A 17,329-nucleotide genomic window follows, 5' to 3' on the forward strand; every position below is an offset into this window, starting at 1 on the left:
CTTTTCTTTCACCAGTTACTTTTCAGGATTATCAATATTTCAAATCATTCCTCACTCCAAAATCATACTCTTTCAACCAAATTTCTGCTTTTCCTCTTTTGCTTCTATGACACGGCCCTAGCCCGTTTCTTTGACAGCTTTTCAGATTGTCACTCCTGTTTTTTCAGACTCTTACATCTAGGCATTTTCAAAGGTTCTGTTTACATTTCTCTGAACTTTTTCTCAGAAAATAATACTCATTCCTACAGGGGCAACATCAATCTAGATGACTCCCAAATCTAAACCTCTAACTTAAATTTCTCTTAGGAGATTTAAATTCAAATTTCTACTTATATACTAGGTACCTTGGATTGGAAATCCAATCTGTTTAATAATTAGATAATCAGGTTAGAGATGGAAGAAACTGAAAATCTAGTTGAAGTTTCTGTTTATAGGCAAGGGGACTGAAGAGCATAGCATTATCTTTAAAGTCACTGGCTAATTTCTGGAAGGAAATTAGGACCTGGTATTCTTGACCCTCATTCCAATGGTCTTTAAAATAAAATTAAGCATCGCTATCACAAAATCAATTCCTTTTCCTGACGTTTTTATTCTTCCAGTCACATGGATCCAAAAACCTTTGTTCTGATATTTAAACCCATTCATAATGTAACCCAAGTTACGATTTTAATCTTAATTTCATTTTCCCTTGCACTTCCTGTAAAACTAAAGTATACTTCTTGCTATGCCCTTCACATACCGTGTGATTATCTTCCTTCACTCAGACTCTCTGCATGTCTTCACCCACATGAAACACACATACACAACCAAAGATGCCCCTAACCCATCGAAATTTTATCCTATCTTTTAGGGCTTGTTTCAAATAGTACATCTTCAAAAACCTTTCCTTAATTTGCGTTTCCTTTGTAGCCCTTATACTATCTAATAGGTGATAAATATTGGGATATTTGCCTTACTCTCCTATTAGAGTACTTGATGGTAGGGGATTCTATATGTTTCCTGTAGTACTTAGCAAGCCAGTTTTTCTTGATGGTAGGAGATTCTGTATATTTCCTGTAGTGCTTAGCAAGCCAGTTTTTAAATTAATATTAATAGATGTCTAATAAAAATTTTGTTGCTCAGTATTATACAAAAATACAAAATGGTCAGATTTTTAGAAATCTGCAGAATTACAGAATTAATGTTAATTTGTAAGGGTCATCTTTGCATAGCCAACAAAAAGACACCAAAGTAACTAAAAAACAAACCAGAAAACCTATAAGCAATCAGAGTTCTTGTGACTCTTTAGGTCATTATCATCTTTCATGTGGTAATTATCTTCCAGTGGTTTGGCTCAGCTGTGCCCTACTATTTGCTCTTATTTGTCATTAAGGCCTCACATATTATTTATTTTCATTCTATAGCATTTATGCAGGAAGGCAGCAATGTAAGCTCCCTTGCCTGTGATTCTTCCCACAGATAATAGAAAATAAATTGCAATTAGATTTTGGTAATTGTATATAATTAACTCAAAATGAGCTGTTAATTATAAAAAATATGTTTTTCACTTCCTCATTATCTCATTTATTTTAGTTCCAAATTCTTAATGCCTCACTTGAGTAAGTTTAATATTTTAAATACACATTTTTAATACTAAGGTAATTTAAATTTCCAAATAAACAAAATTTAACTTAAAATTAAATTTTATCTAGGGAATTCCACTGGCAAAATCAAAAAAGCTTGCAAGGTAGAAAGAAGATCATTTCCCACAACAATTTTATATTATATTTTCTAAAATCAACAGACTTTTTTTTTTTTTTTTTTAGAATTTTATTTATTTATTTGACAGAGAGAGATCACAAGTAGGCAGAAAGGCAGGCAGAGAGAGAGGAAGGGAAGCAGGCCCCTGCTGAGCAGAGAGCCTGATGTAGGACCCGATCCCAGGACCCTGAGATCATGACCTGAGCCGAAGGCAGTGGCTTAACCCACTGAGCCACCCAGGCGCCCCCAGACATTTTTTATTTAAATCATTCTGCAAAGGCTTCTCAAGCTGTATGTATTCTCCCTTGACCCCTTGACCCATCTCTACCTCTTTCTGGGTTAGTGAAGACTATCATTTTCATAGCCAAATGAATCAAGGAGACAGATGAATTCATTGCCTTTACTTCTTTGAATCTCACATTAGATTAAATAATTTAAGTGCTGTTGAGTAAGAATTCTTGGATTTCCAAAGACTGTCAGACTTTGGAAGCAGTTGCCAGAGTTTATTCAAACTCTTACAATGTAGATTAATATTTTAAAAGGTCTATGATATGATAAAAGGCATATTAGGAAATATTTTTTTGGAAGAAGTGTATAGTCTTCCCTCGTTTTTATCATAATTGGAATGTAGGACATGCATGCCCAGGTGCACTTAAACTTTTAAAACATGTCCATCTCTTACACTCGAGTGCTAGTTTGTAAAGCACTCACTCCACTTACCCGAACAGCAGTGATGAAAACTTTCATGAGTTGCAAGCAGGAGTATGCATTGCTACAATCTTTAGGAAAAGAAAATTGGCATGAACTATTACAATTTATAACTCTAACTTATATCAAAATATCTTTATGTAAAAATAGCCTCTGACTTATTTATGTTGGGGAATTTATTCTAAAAAAATATATAAGTACCTGAACATAAGGCTATAAGTACAGTCATGCTTGTTTTAGTCTTACGCATAGTGGTAAAGAACTTAAAACAACCTGAATGCCCAAAAATAGAAGTGCTGGATAAGTTACAGTATATAAAGAAACCACAGACTAATATGCTTTTATAAAAAAACAAGTTAGTATTTTTATTAATTTTCTATTGCTGCTAAAATGAATTATCACAAATTTAGTGCCTTCGACAACACAAATGTATTGTTCTACAGTTCTGTAGGTCAGAAGTCTGACACAGGTCTCACTGTGAGGTGTAGGCTATGTTCCTTTCTGGAGGTCTAAGAGAGGATGTTTCCTTGCTCATCTGGGTTGTTGGCAGAATTCAGTTCCTGGCAGTTAGAAGATTGAGGTCCCCATTTCCTTCATGGCTGTCAGCTGAGGACTGTCCCAAGCTTCTAGAAGCTACTTGCATTCCTTGGCTTGTGACCTCCTCCCTCCATTTTCAAAACCAGCAATGACAGGTTAAGTCACTCTTGTGCTTGGAATCTCTCCTTCTCCTTTCCTTTCATCTCTTGGACCCAGCACGGACCCACTTTTGGGGGCTTGTAATTAGACTGGGCCCACCCAGATAATCCAGGATAATCCAAACATCCAAAATATATCATAGTATATCTATAGTTATCGAAGTATAACTAAAAGTAAATTGGAATATTACATACTGGACCACATGAACGTAACATATATATTCAGAATATTCTATCCTGAGGTGCCTGAGTAGCTCGGTCGGTTATGTGTCTGCCTTTGGCTCAGATCATGATCTCAGTGTCCTAGGTTTAAGCCCAGCATTTGGCTCCCTGTTCTGTGGGGAGCATGCTTCTTCCTCTCCCTCTACCACCTCCCCTGCTTGTGTTCCTTGTCTTTCTCAAATAAATAAATAAAATCTTAAAAAAAAAAAGTACTTTCTATCCCCAAACAGTAGAATATACATTCTTTTCAAGTATACATGAAACATTCCCCAGAATAGATCGCATTACACCAAAAAAATACTGAAATCGGGGCACCTGGGTGGCTCAGTCACTTAAACATCTGCCTTCGGCTTGGGTCATGGTCCCAAGGTTCTGGGATCGAGTCCCACACCTAGGGCTCTCTGCTCAGTGGGGTGCCTGCTTCTGCCTTTACCTCTGCCTGCTGCTCTACTTGCGTTCTCTCTCTCTCTCTCTCTGGCAAATAAATAAATAAATAAAATCTTAAAAAAAAAAAAAAACCCAAACCCTGAAATCATATTATGCATCTTTTCTGAACACAACAATATGAAACCAGAAACCAGTCATAAGAAAAAATCAGGAAAGAACACAAATATATGGAGGAAAAATAACATGCTACTAAACAATGAATGGGTCAACCAGTAAATCAAAGAGGAAATAAAAATATATAGAGAGACAAATGAAAATGAAAACACAGCAGTCCAAAATCTTCGGGATACAGCTAAAGTTGTTCTAAGAGGGAAGATTATAATACTGGCCAATCTCAAGAAACAAGAAAAATCTCACATAAACAACCTAACTTTACACCTAGAGGAGCTAGAAAAATATGACCAAACAAAACCCAGAGCCAGCAGAAGGAAGGAAATGGTAAAGATTAGAATAGAAATAAATGCAACAGAGATTAAAGAAACAATTAGAACAGCTGAATGAAACCAGGAGATGGTTCTTTGAACAGTTAAACAAAATTGATAAACCTTTAGCCAGATTCACTAAGAAAAAAAAAAAAAGACTCACATAAGTAAAATCAGAAATGAAGGAGATAGAACAACCAGCACTACAGAAATACAAAGAATTATAAAAGTTATAGGCCAACAAACAGGACAATCTAGAAGAAATAGATAAATTCCTAGAAACATGTAAACATCCAAAACTGAATCAGAAATAGAAAAGTTGAGCAGACCCATTTCTAGCCAATGAAATTCAATCAGTAATAAAAAAAAAAAACTCCCAAGAGAGATGGAGAGGAGAAGTGACTTGGGGGAATTGGAGGGAGAGATGAACCATGAAAGACTGTGGACTCTGAGAAACAAACTGAGGGTTTTGGAGGGGAGGGGAGTGGGGGGTTGGGTGAGCCTGGTGGTGGCTATTATGGAGGGCACGTATTGCATGGAGCACTGGATGTGGTGCATAAACAGTGAATTCTGCAATACTGAAAGGAAATTTAAAAAGAAAATTAAAGAAAAAAAAGAAACCGAAGTTCAGGACAGATGGCTTCACAGATTAATTCTACCAAACACTTAAAGAAGAGTTAATACCTATTCTTCTCAAACTATTCCAAAAAATAGAAGAAGGAGAGCTTCCAAATTCATTCTATGAAGCCACGATTACCAGATACCAAAACTAGGTAAAGATACTATAAGAAACCAAAAAGACCAAAACAACCCACCCCTCCCAAAAACAAACACCAAAACCAAAAAAAGATCCAAAGCCAAAAAAATTATAGATCAATATCTCTGATAAACATAGATGCAAAAATCCTCAACAAAATATTAGCAAACCAAATCCAATATTACATTAAAAAATCATCTACCTCTATAAAGTAAGGTTTATTCTAGGGATGCAAGAGTGATTCAATATTCACAAATTAATCAGTGTGATACATCACATTAATAAGAGAAAGAATAAAGATCATATAATCATCTTATTAAAGGGGTTACTATTCAAAATATATAAAGAACTTATGGAATTTGATACCCCCAAAACTGAATAATCCAATTAAAAACTGGGTAGAGAACCCGAATAGACATTTTTCTAAAGAAGACATACATGGCCAACAGACACCTGAAAAGATCCTCAACACTAATCATCAGGGAAATGAAAATCAAAATTACAATGAGATATCACCATACATCTGTCAGAACGGCTAAAATTAAAAAACAAACAAACAAACAAGAAATAACACGTATAGGCTAAGAAGTAGAGAATGAGGCCCTCATCCACCATTGGTGGGAATGCAAATTGGTACAGCCACTGTAGAAAACAGTCTGGAATTTCTTGCTTTCTTTTTCTTTTTTTTTTTTTTTTTAAAGATTTTATTTATTTATTTGATAGAGATCACAAGTAGGCAGAGAGGCAGGCAGAGAGAGAGAGAGAGAGAGAAGCAGACTCCCTGCTGAGCAGAGATCCCAATGTGGGGCTCGATCCCAGGACCCTGAGATCATGACCTGAGCTGAAGGCAGAGGCTTAACCCACTGAGCCACCCAGGTGCCCCTGGAATTTCTTCAAAATATTAAAAATAGAGTTCCCATATGATCCAGTAATTTCAGTATTGAGCATCTACCTCAAGAAAACAAAACCATCTCTTCAAAAAGACACATACACTCCTGTGTTTATTGCAGCATTATTTACAATAGCCAAGATATGGAAGCAACCCAAGTGTCCATCTATAAATGAATGGAAAAGGATGTGGTATATATGTACAATGGAGTATTTCTTAGCCATAAAAAATAATTAAAACTTGCCATTTACAACAACATGGATGGATCTAGAAAGTATTATGATAAGTGAACTAAGTCCATCAGAGAAGAGAAATACCACACAATTTCACTCATATGTGGAATTTAAGAAACAAAACAAATGAAAAGGAAAAATAAAGAGAAAAACCCCAAACCAGACTCTTAACTATAGAACAGAAGGGTGGGGGAATGGGTAAAAATAGGTAAAGGGAACTAAGAGTACAGTTATCTTGACAAGCACTGAATAATGTATAGAATTGCTGAATCATTATAACGTACACCTGAAACTAACGCTGTATGTTAATTATATTGGAATTAAAAAAAAAAAAAGATGTGATGCGTGTGGGTGTGTGCACGTGTGCCCACATGCACCCCCCCCCCGAATATCAGTTAGTCAGAATGATATCTTTTTTTTTTTTTTAATTTATTTGACAGACAGAGATCACAAGTAGGCAGAGAGGCAGGCAGAGAGAGAAAGGGAAACGGACTCTCTGCTCAGTAGACAGGCCGATGTTGGGATCCATCCCAGAACCCTGACATCATCCCCCAAGCTGAAGGCAGAAGCTTTAACCCACTGAGCCACCCACTCGCCCAGTCAGAATGATATCTTGCCATTCATGACAACACAGATGAACTAGAGGGCATTCTATAATGCTAAGTGAAATAAGTCAGACAGAGAAAGACAAATACCATATGATTTCACTCAGATGTGAAATTTAAGGAGTAAACCAACCAAACAAAGAAAAAAGAGTCAAACAAAAATCAGACTCTTAAATATACGAACAAACTGATGGTTACCGGAGAGGAGGTGGGTAGGGGGATGGGTGAAGTAGATCGAAGTGATCAAGGGTATGCTTACGCTGATGAGCACTGAGTGATGTACAAAATTGTTGAATCATTATTTGTATACCTGAAACAAATATGACACTGTATGCTAACTACACTTGAATTTTAAAAAGTTGGATATGAAACAAAATATGTAATATAATACATATCATATACCATAAAGAAATAAGATCTAGAAGTTATATATTTTCTTTAGATGATGAGATTATAGGTATGAGTTAATTTCTTCTTCTGGCTTATCAGCATTTAAAGGAAGCAAGTAAATATATAAGCAGGATTACAGAGGGCTCCAGGAGGGATATCTTAAAAAACCAAAAAATAAAGAAGAAAGAAGGGAATAAAGCAGCAAAAGAATGTAATGAAGACATGATAGAATAACTAATGTGTTTAAATATATTCAGAGAATTAAACTTTCTGGGTGAGTTTGGGAATTATAAGATGTGAGAATGTAAATTGTGCAAGGTCAGAAATTTTTCTTTTGTGCATTGCTACATCCCCCAAAGTTTAGAATGTGTCTAATACCTGGCAGGAAACTTTATAAATATTTGAATGAATGAACAAATCAACGAGTACACAGAAAATTAAATAAGGTATTTCTAAGCTCTAAAGAAAACAATTATATGTAAATTAAATTTAATAATCATATAGTACATGGACCTGCTGTGTATAAAATAGATACAATCTTATTGTAACCATCTTATGATATAGCTATATTGCAAGGACAGAATGAAGGGAAAAGGGAAATATTATTTTTACACCCGTGTATGGGTATGTATATTGGGGGGAAGTGGAAAAGGAAAGGAGGTGAGAAGGAAGAAATGTGAGGACATGCGAGGAGAGAGGGAGAAAGCCAACAGATGGTTATCTGTGAGAGCTAAGTCACCATCTTTCATAGAAGAAAGCTAGTACTCAATGCCTACAGAAGTCTGTTTTTCAGAAATGTGGATATAATGCTAGAAGAAACAGATAAAAGAAGAAACATCTAAAACAGTCAAAACTTCTTCTCCCTGAAGAGTGAAAATTGGGAGTACTGCTTCTCCACTGCAGAGGAGGCTGCTATTTTGCATAAGCCTTGTTGAACTAGTGGAGTTTTTAAACTATCCATGTGCTTGATATCAAACAGTAAAAATTAAATAAAAAATAAATTACAGCAAGTCATAAGAAGACAAATACTGTATGATTTCACTTATATGAAGTAATGGAGTAGTCAAACTTATAGAAATGGACAGTAGAAAGGTGGTTGTCAGGTGCTCCCTACTGGGAGAGGAAATGTAGAGCAGTTTGATGGGTATGGTGATTCAATTTTGCAAGATAAAAAAGTTCTGGAGATTGGTTACATAAAAATGTGAATATACTTAGTACTACTGAACTGTACACTAAAAAATGGCTGAGATGGTACATTCTGTATATTTTACCAAAATTAAAAGATGGCAGAATTGTCTGAAATGAGAATTCTTAGGTTTTTTTACACTGGATGAGTAGTTTCTATAGGACCAAACTCCCATAGTTAACAATTAAAACACTGGGAAGAAAAAACAAAAACAAAACAGAACAAAACAAAACAAAAACCAAACTTGAAGCACTGAAGAGTCATTGAAAACAAGCAGAAACTGGAAGAGGATCAGGACTTGAAAAAAGACTGGCACTGGGAGAGTTCTTCTTTTTTTTTTTTCTTTTTTTTTAATGGCTTTCAGCTGAAGGTCAATCTTAAAGAACCAGAGGACAGAGTCTGAGCTGACCAAAGCACATGAAAAGAGAAAAATTCTGGAGAGGTAAGAGAGAAAGACCAAAAGCCTCAAATTCTGTGTAACAACCCTGCCAGTTGTGGCTGACCCCTGAACTACCTGCAAATAGGGCAGACTCAAATATCTGCCCCAATTAAAAGAGCTCAGCAGTGATTTTCACTGTTGCTCAAGGGAAACAGAGCTTGCAATTTGAATTCAGTTAAGTAAACTGCTTGCTACCATATAAAAATTAACATTGTTTAGAAGGTTTATAATTGAATTCCAGAGTCATTCACAATACTAGGAAACAATAAAAAAAATTTGCTAAATGTACAAAGGAATGTACAAATGTACAAATGACCAATACTCAAGAGAAAAGTTGACCAGTGAGACAAACCCCAAGATGATTCAGGTGTTAGAATTGGAGAAAAGCATTTTAAAGGAAAAATATACTTGTAATGAATAAAAAAGGAAAGTTCATCAGAGAAATAGAAAATTTAAACAAAGATCCAAATGGAAAGCCTAAAACTAAAAAAATCCATTATCTAAATAAAAATAAATCATTCTACAGGCTTAAAAGCAGTCTGGAAATAACAGAAGAGTTGATGAATTTGAGACAGATCAATAAAAATTATCCACTATGAAGAATAAAGAAAAAAAATTAGAAGAGTCAAGGACTTCCTTAAAGGCCTAATATACCTGTAAATGAAATACAAAAAGGAAAGAAGAAAGAGAATAGGCAAAAAAAGTTTTTGAAAAAATAATGGCCACAAATTCTTCAAATTTCATGAAAAGAGAATTCTCAAACACAGCTCTGGTGGTAAAAACTGATTTAACTTTTATGGAAAGCAACTGGATAATGTGAATCAAGGATTTTAAAAGGATTCATATACTTTGAGTCAGTAGTTTCAGTTATAGAATCTATATCAAAGACAAAGATAGAGACAAAGTAAAAAATTTATTCATAGAAATATTCTTCAAGGCACATTTATAATAGTATAAGCCTGGATTATACAATACTAGGGCAACATAGAAAAATATGTCAGATAATAAATATTTGTTGAATAAATTAGTATCAACTTTTCATAAAATAAATTACGGTATCAGAAAATACTGATTCAGTGAAAAAAAGCATAATTAAAATTCTTCATAAGCATAGCTCCCATTACTCAATATAGGATATATTATAAAAGAAAGAAAGAAAGGGGGAGAAGGTTCAAAGGATTATCTCTGAATGGTAGGACCATGAATGATTTTTATTTTCTTCTTTACACTCCCCTATATTTTTAAAAATTTTATAGTGAGAATGTATTTATTCTTATTATCAGAAACCTGGACCTGTAGAAAGCTATAAATAGATACCAAACATATCCTTAATATCTGTGTCCTACATGTTCTTGCTTTCACCCGTCAGTCAGGTTTACCTTGGTCCAGAGTCATCCCCATTCATATCCAGATTGAACTCTCGGGGTTTGGTAAACTCTTTAGCAGCAAGGAGTTCTCTTGACTTAAATGCAGCTTGAGTTCTTAACCTGAAAAAGTAAATTTAGAGAATTTCTAATCCTGACACTGAATGGTAACCTTTCAGCTAGACCTCCAGAGATTATTTTCAAATTAAAACTCAATCTGTCAAAATAAATGGGTACTTCCTAAATACACACATGATATAAATAAAATAAAATAAACACAAATTCATTTTACAGGAACTTAAATTTTCTTTATTTATAGAGGAGCTAGGGAAGACTGAGTTGGTCAGAATAACATTCAGAATGTCAACATTATAAATGCTTTAGGAGTACTTTAAGTTCCCTCTCTAGAAATTTTAAGTTTCTCTCTATTCATTCCTAAGCAAGTGCATTTTGATCACAAGAGTCTTCATGGGAGTTCTGATAACATCAAATATCATTGACCCTGCCCAATATATTCATAGGAGGAAACTACTTCCCATATTGACAGTTCAAAAAGCTGGGCCTCCCTCTCACTGACCAATGTGTTTTCTCAGGATCACAGAAAAATGTCCCTTGCCCTGCCAAAACTGGGAGAAATTCTATCCAACAATGCTAACTTAGCCCAATCTTTGATGTACTGAGGAGGGAAGGCAAATAAAGAAATTAGCATGTTCTACCAGAAGTCTGAGTGGCAATTAATTACTGGCACATAATATGTGACCTTTTCTACCCATCTTTCTAAATTTTTTAGAAATATTTGCTGGTTCAGTTTTAGAAATGAAATCTGTAAAGTATATTCTTTAACCATGAAATAAAACCACAAAAAGGGAAAACTATTATTAAAACAGTATCATTTCCATTGTCAAAGACACTCTTATAACTACAACTAACTATGCACAGTAATATACAAAGAAAAATGTGCAGATTAACTACCCTCTGAGAACTTAAAATTTAATAATAATATTTGGTAGTGACATATAGTTAGGCAGTAGGTAAGTTCAGAGAGGAGGGGTAGCTCTACTTATACCAGACAAAACTGACAAATCAAAAATTGTAAAAAGAGACAAAATCACTATATAATAATAAAAGGTTGAGTAATCAAGAGTATATTAGCAATTGTAAATATATATGTACTTCACACTGTGGCACCTAAATTTATTAAGCAAATACTAACACATCTGAAGGGAGAAATAAACAACAATACAATAATAGATGACTTCAAAACCACACTTTTAACAATGGATAGATTATCCAAACATCAAAGAAACACTACACTTGAATATACTTTATATGAAAAAGACCTACTAGACAGATACAGAACATTCCATCCAACAGCAGCAGAATATGTATTCTTTTCAGATATAAATACTACATTTTCCAAAACAACTCTTAACAAATTTAAAAAGACTGAAATAATACTTTTTCCAAACACGATGGAATAAAACTAGAAGTCAATAAGAAACAGGAGGAAAGTTGGAAAATTCACACATAAGTGGAAATTAAACAATATACTCCTGAACAATTGATGAGTGAAAGAAGAAATCAGTAGGGAAACCAAAAAACATCTTGAAACAAATGGAAATAGAAACACAATGTACTAAAACTTATGGAATACAGCAAAAACATTTTTTTTTTTTTTTAAAGATTTTACTGGGACGCCTGGGTGGCTCAGTTGTTGGACGACTGCCTTCGGCTCAGGTCATGATCCTGGAGTCCCGGGATCGAGTCCCGCATCGGACTCCCAGCTCCATGGGGAGTCTGCTTCTCTCTCTGACCTTCTCCTCTCTCACCTTCTCACTCTCTCTCTCTCTCTCAAGTAAATAAAAAAAAAATAAATAAAAATCTTTAAATAAAAAAAAAAAGGATTTTACTTATTTATTTGAGAGAGAGACAGTGAGAGAGAGCATGAGCGAGGAGAAGGTCAGAGAGCGAAGCAGACTCCCCATGGAGCTGGGAGCCCGATGCGGGACTCGATCCCGGGACTGTGGGATCATGACCTGAGCCAAAGGCAGTCGTCCAACCAACTGAGCCACCCAGGCGTCCCAGCAGCAAAAACAGTTCTAAGAAGGAAGTTTATAGTGTTAATTTATAGTGTTAATGTCTACATTAAGAAAAAAGAAAGATCTCCAATAAATAACCTATATTTACACCTCACGGAACCATAAGAAGAAAAACAAACTAAGGCCAAAGTTAGTTGAAGGAAGATAATAATAATGACCAGAGCAGAAATAGAGACCAGAAAAATAACAGGGTTACTGAAACTAAAAGCTGGTTTTCTGAGAGAATAGCAAAATTAACAAACTTTTAGATAAACTAAGAAGAACTAGAGAGAAGACTCAAATATTTAAATCAGAAATGAAAGAGAAGAAATTATAACTGACAGCACAGAATTACAAAGGATCATAAGAGTCTACTATAAACAGTTGCATGCCAAAATATCAGATAGCCTAGAAGAAATGATAAATTCCTAGGCATATACTACCTACCAAGACTAAATAATGAAACAGAAAATCTTAACAGACCAAAAATGACTAAGGAGATTAAATAAGTGACCAAATACCTTCCAACAAAGAAAAATCCAGGGCTGAAGAGTTTAATTGGTGAATTATGCTAAGCATTTTAAGAAGAATTAATGCAAATCCTTCTAAAATTCTTCCGGGGCATCTGGTTTGTGCAGTCAGTTAAGTGTCTGACTCTTGGTTTCGGCTCAGGTTATGATCTCAGGGTTGTGAGACAGTCCTACGTGGGGCTCTGAATACAACAGAGTCTGCTTAAGGATTCTCTTTCCCTCCCTCTCTCCCTCAGTCCTCTACACCCATTTTATCTCTCTCTAAAGTAAAATAAATCTTTAAAAATAAAATAAAATAAAATTCTTCCAAAAAATCCAATAGGAAGGAACACTCCCAAACTCATTCTATAAGGCAGCATTAGCCTAATACCAAAGCTAGTTAAGGACACTACAAAGAAAAAAAATAGTCAATATCTCTAATGAATATAAATGAAATAAATTCTCAACAAAATACTATCAAATGGATTTTATCACATTAATAGAATAAAGGATTAAAAATCCTGGATCATCTCAATAAATGCAGGAAAAGCATTTAGCACAATTTAACATCCTTTCATGATAAAGGTCTCAAGAACTTAGGAAGAACATACCTCAATATAATCAAGGGCCATATATCACAAGCTCACTACTAATATCATATTTAATGGTGAAAGGTTGAAAACTTTTCTGTAAGATGAAGAACAAGACAAGGATATCTATTCTTCCCATTTTTATTCAACATAATATTGGAAGTACCAACCAGAGTAATTAGGCAAGAAAAAGAAATAAAAGATATCCCAATAAGAAAGAAAAGTAAAATCATCTGTTTGCAGGTGACACAATCTTATCTAGAAAAAACTATGAAGATGCCACCAAAGAACTGTTAGAACTAATGAATGAATTCACTAAATTTGCAGGATACAAAATCAACATACAAATATCAGTTGCATTTCTATACACTTACAAATGAATCAAAAACAACAAAACACTTAGAATAAGAAATTAATCTTAACTGGATTAAAGACTTAAATCTAAGACCTGAAATTGTAAAACTACTGGAAGAAAACAGGGAATAAGTTCCTTGACATTGGTCTTGGCAATGGTTTTTTGGATTTGACACCAAAAGCTCAGGCAACAATAGCAAAAATAAGTGGGACCACATCAAGATAAAAGGCTTCTGCACAGCAAAATAAATAATAAAAGTGAAAAGGCAACCTATGGAATGAGAGAAAATATTTGGAAATTATATATATGATATGGGGTTAATTATATATATGATAAGGGTGATTAGAAGTTAATACTCAAAATATACAAGGAACTTACAAAACTCACTAGCAAAAAACCAAACAACCCAATTGAAAAATGGGAAGAGGCACTGAAAAGACATTTTTCCAAAGAAGACAAACAAGTGACTAACAGGTACATGAAAAGATGCTCAACATCACTAACTGTTAGGGAAATACAAATCAAAACTACAATGAGATATTGCTTCACACCTGTTAGGCTGGCTTTGATCAAAAGGAAAAAAAACATAAACGTTGGGCGGGATATGGAGAAAAGGAATCCCTATACACTGTTAGTGGGAATGTAAGTTAGTACAGCCACTATTAAAAAGCAGTGTGAAGATTTCTCAAGAAAACTAGAAATAGAACAACTGTAAGATCCAGCAATCCTACTTTTGGATATCTATTTAAAGGAAATGAAGTTAGTATCTTGAAGAGATAGCTTTACTCCCATGTTCATTGCACTGTTACTTGTAATGAAAACAACCTAAGTGCCTGTCAACAAATGGATTTAAAAAGATATATCTATAATATCTTATATATGTAATAAATAAATATTAATATAATATAATATAACATAACATATATACACATATGTAAAATTCAGTCATGAGAAAGAAGAATATCTAGACAGTTGCAACACAATGGATGAACCTAGAAGAACATTATACTAAGTGAACACACGAACATACCAAAACTTGTGAGACCTACTTAACTGCTGAGACAGAAATGTATGGCAGTAAATTCTTCCACCAGAAAAGAAGTCTCTAATCAGTAATCTAAGCTCCCACCTTAAGAAATTTAAAAATAGGAGAGCAAGATAAATCCAAAGCAAGCACAAGGAGGAAAATGATAAGAGAAATGAATGAAATAAATGAGACCAGTATTATCTTGATAACAAAATTAGACACAGATAGTACCAAAAAAAAGACCAAAATCTCTGACCAATATTGATGCAAATGCCCTTAACAAAATACTAGTAAATGGAATTTGATAATATATAAAAAGTACTTTATACTATAATCAAATGGGGCTTATTTTTCAGAGATACAACACTAGGGCAATATTTAAAAATCAGTAAATGTAATCTGTCATATAATCAGGCTAAATTAAAAAAAAATCACACGATCACATCAATTGATGCATAAACAAGATTTGAGAAAATTCAACAAACATTCATGATAAAAACTTTATATAATCTACAAGAAAAACTGATAAGTTAAACTTCATCAAAATTAATACCTTTTGTTATGTGAAAGATCTTGTTAATAGATTAAAAGAATAAGCTACAGAATCGGAGGAAATATTTGCAATCCACATATCTGAAAAAGGCCATATCTAGAATATATAAAAAGCTCTCAAAATTCAACAGTAAAAAAACAAACAAACCTTAAGCAATCCAGTAAGAATGAAGACAAAAGAGACAATTTACCCAAAAAGATGGAAGAAGGGCAAACAAGCAAATGAAGAGATTTTCAGTATCATTATCATTTGAGAAATTCAAATTAAGACCACAACAAAATATCATTATATACAGATTACAACAGGCAAAATAAAAAATTTGTGACTATTCCAAATGCTGGTAAGGATGTAGGGAAAAAGTCCCTGATACATTGCTGGTGAAGAAGTATGATATAATAAATATATAAGCTAAATGCAGATTTAGTCTTTTTTAAACCAAATATACACTTATCATATGATCTAGCAATCACAGTGCTAGCTTTAATTTGTAAAAGTGAGAATCTTAGTCCACATGGAAACTTGTATAAAAATGTACATAGCTGCTTTATTTGTAACAGGCCAAAAAACCAAGTTGTCCTTCAATAGATAAATGTTTAAACAGATCATGGTATAACCATACCATGGACTATGACTCTGCAATCAAAAGGTACAGTATATGTAACAGCCTAGAAGGATCTTAAGAACATCATACTGAGTGAAAAAGGCCAATATCAAAAGTACACACACTGTACGATTTATATAACATTCTCGAAATGCCTAAATTACAGATATAAACAATAGATTAGTGGGTTCCAATGGTTAGTGGGGGTAGATAAGGGTGGGCAGCTCAAATAGGGTAGTAAAAAGGAAATCTTGATAGCGATAAAATAATTCTATATTTTGACTGCTGTGGTGGTTATGCAAGTCTACACATGTGATTAAAATGGCACAGATCTAGACACACACATTGTACCAATGTTAATTTACTCATTTTGACATTGCATTATAATTATGTAAGACATAGCCATTGGGAGAAACTGGAGGGGAACCTCTACTATTTTCACAACTTCCTGTCAATCCCTAATTATTTCAAAATAAAAAGTTTGTAAGAGCTCTATAAATATGTATAAACTTTTGCAATTTATACGTAAATAAAACATGCTCAAAAATTGTTTCACAGCTCTCTCATCTATAAGCTAGGATGATCAAGAGAACAATAAAGACTTTATTGTCGTTATGCAGCATTATTTTAATAAATAGTGCTTTTAGATGAACACAATGTCTATTTACCATCATCATGTAGCATTATTTCAATAAATAGTGCTGTTCAAATGAACATGAAACCTATTCCAAAATTATCCATTCTCCCCTGCTGGTCTGTGCCCTCTTTAAAGACCACATTTGATTCACTTTTCTATCCTAAGTGCCTAGAACCATTTCTCACATATCACAGGCATTCCATAATGTTTGCTAAATAACATTCTTAGGAGAGACTACACATTAACTGGAGGATTAGAGACTGGGGTCATAAAACTGAAGCAACCTTGGGCGTTTGGTGACAATCTTGTTATAAGAGCCTGCATTTTCAGTTACATTAAAAGCCCCCAGCTTTTGACAATGAAGAGTAGAACTGTCTGACCACGAATGAAGAGAAAGAGGAAGAGCATTTCTGGTTCCAAGAAAGTATTACACCAATGGAAAAATGTCAAGATGAGCTCTCAAAGAAATTAGAATCTAAAAAATATTAGGCAGAATTTTTAAGTGAGAGAAAATTAAGAAGTAAAAGAAAATGACATTCATACTAAGTGTGTCTATATAGCATGTATGAGTGTGTACAAATGGGGAAATAGCTTGATCAAGAAGGAAATGACATGGGGCGCCTGGGTGGGAGCAGGGAGCCTGCTTCCTCCTCTCTCTCTCTGCCTGCCTCTCTGCCTACTTGTGATCTCTCTCTGTCAAATAAATAAATAAAATCTTAAAAAAAAAAAAAGAAGGAAATGACAGGGATATATATATCTCCATATCTATCTATCTATATCTATCTATCTATATTTATACAAGCCCTTCCCTATGACAACTTGTAATTTATTTTTTAAAGACATAAATGACATATCATGTTTAAAATATGTTATTTTAACATT

General features: G+C 34.0%; 1 protein-coding gene across 8 annotated transcripts in view; it reads right to left on the reverse strand.

Moving 5' to 3' along the window:
• The window catches only part of KIAA1328, a gene marked incomplete at its 5' end in the record, with an annotated part of 323,665 nt that overhangs the window by 109,052 nt on the left and 197,284 nt on the right, over positions 1–17,329 (reverse strand). For 5 of the 8 annotated variants that reach the window (XM_082699511.1, XM_082699513.1, XM_082699515.1 and 2 more), the window contains one exon: positions 10,113–10,220. The exons of the other annotated variants lie outside the window; for them this stretch is intronic. In XM_082699511.1, coding sequence (XP_082555637.1) covers positions 10,113–10,220 — 108 coding nt within the window. The remainder of the gene's footprint in view (positions 1–10,112; positions 10,221–17,329) is intronic. 8 annotated transcript variants of the gene reach the window in all.

The sequence above is a fragment of the Mustela nivalis genome (assembly GCF_964662115.1).
Source record: "Mustela nivalis genome assembly, chromosome: 14".
Classification (NCBI taxonomy): domain Eukaryota; kingdom Metazoa; phylum Chordata; class Mammalia; order Carnivora; family Mustelidae; genus Mustela; species Mustela nivalis.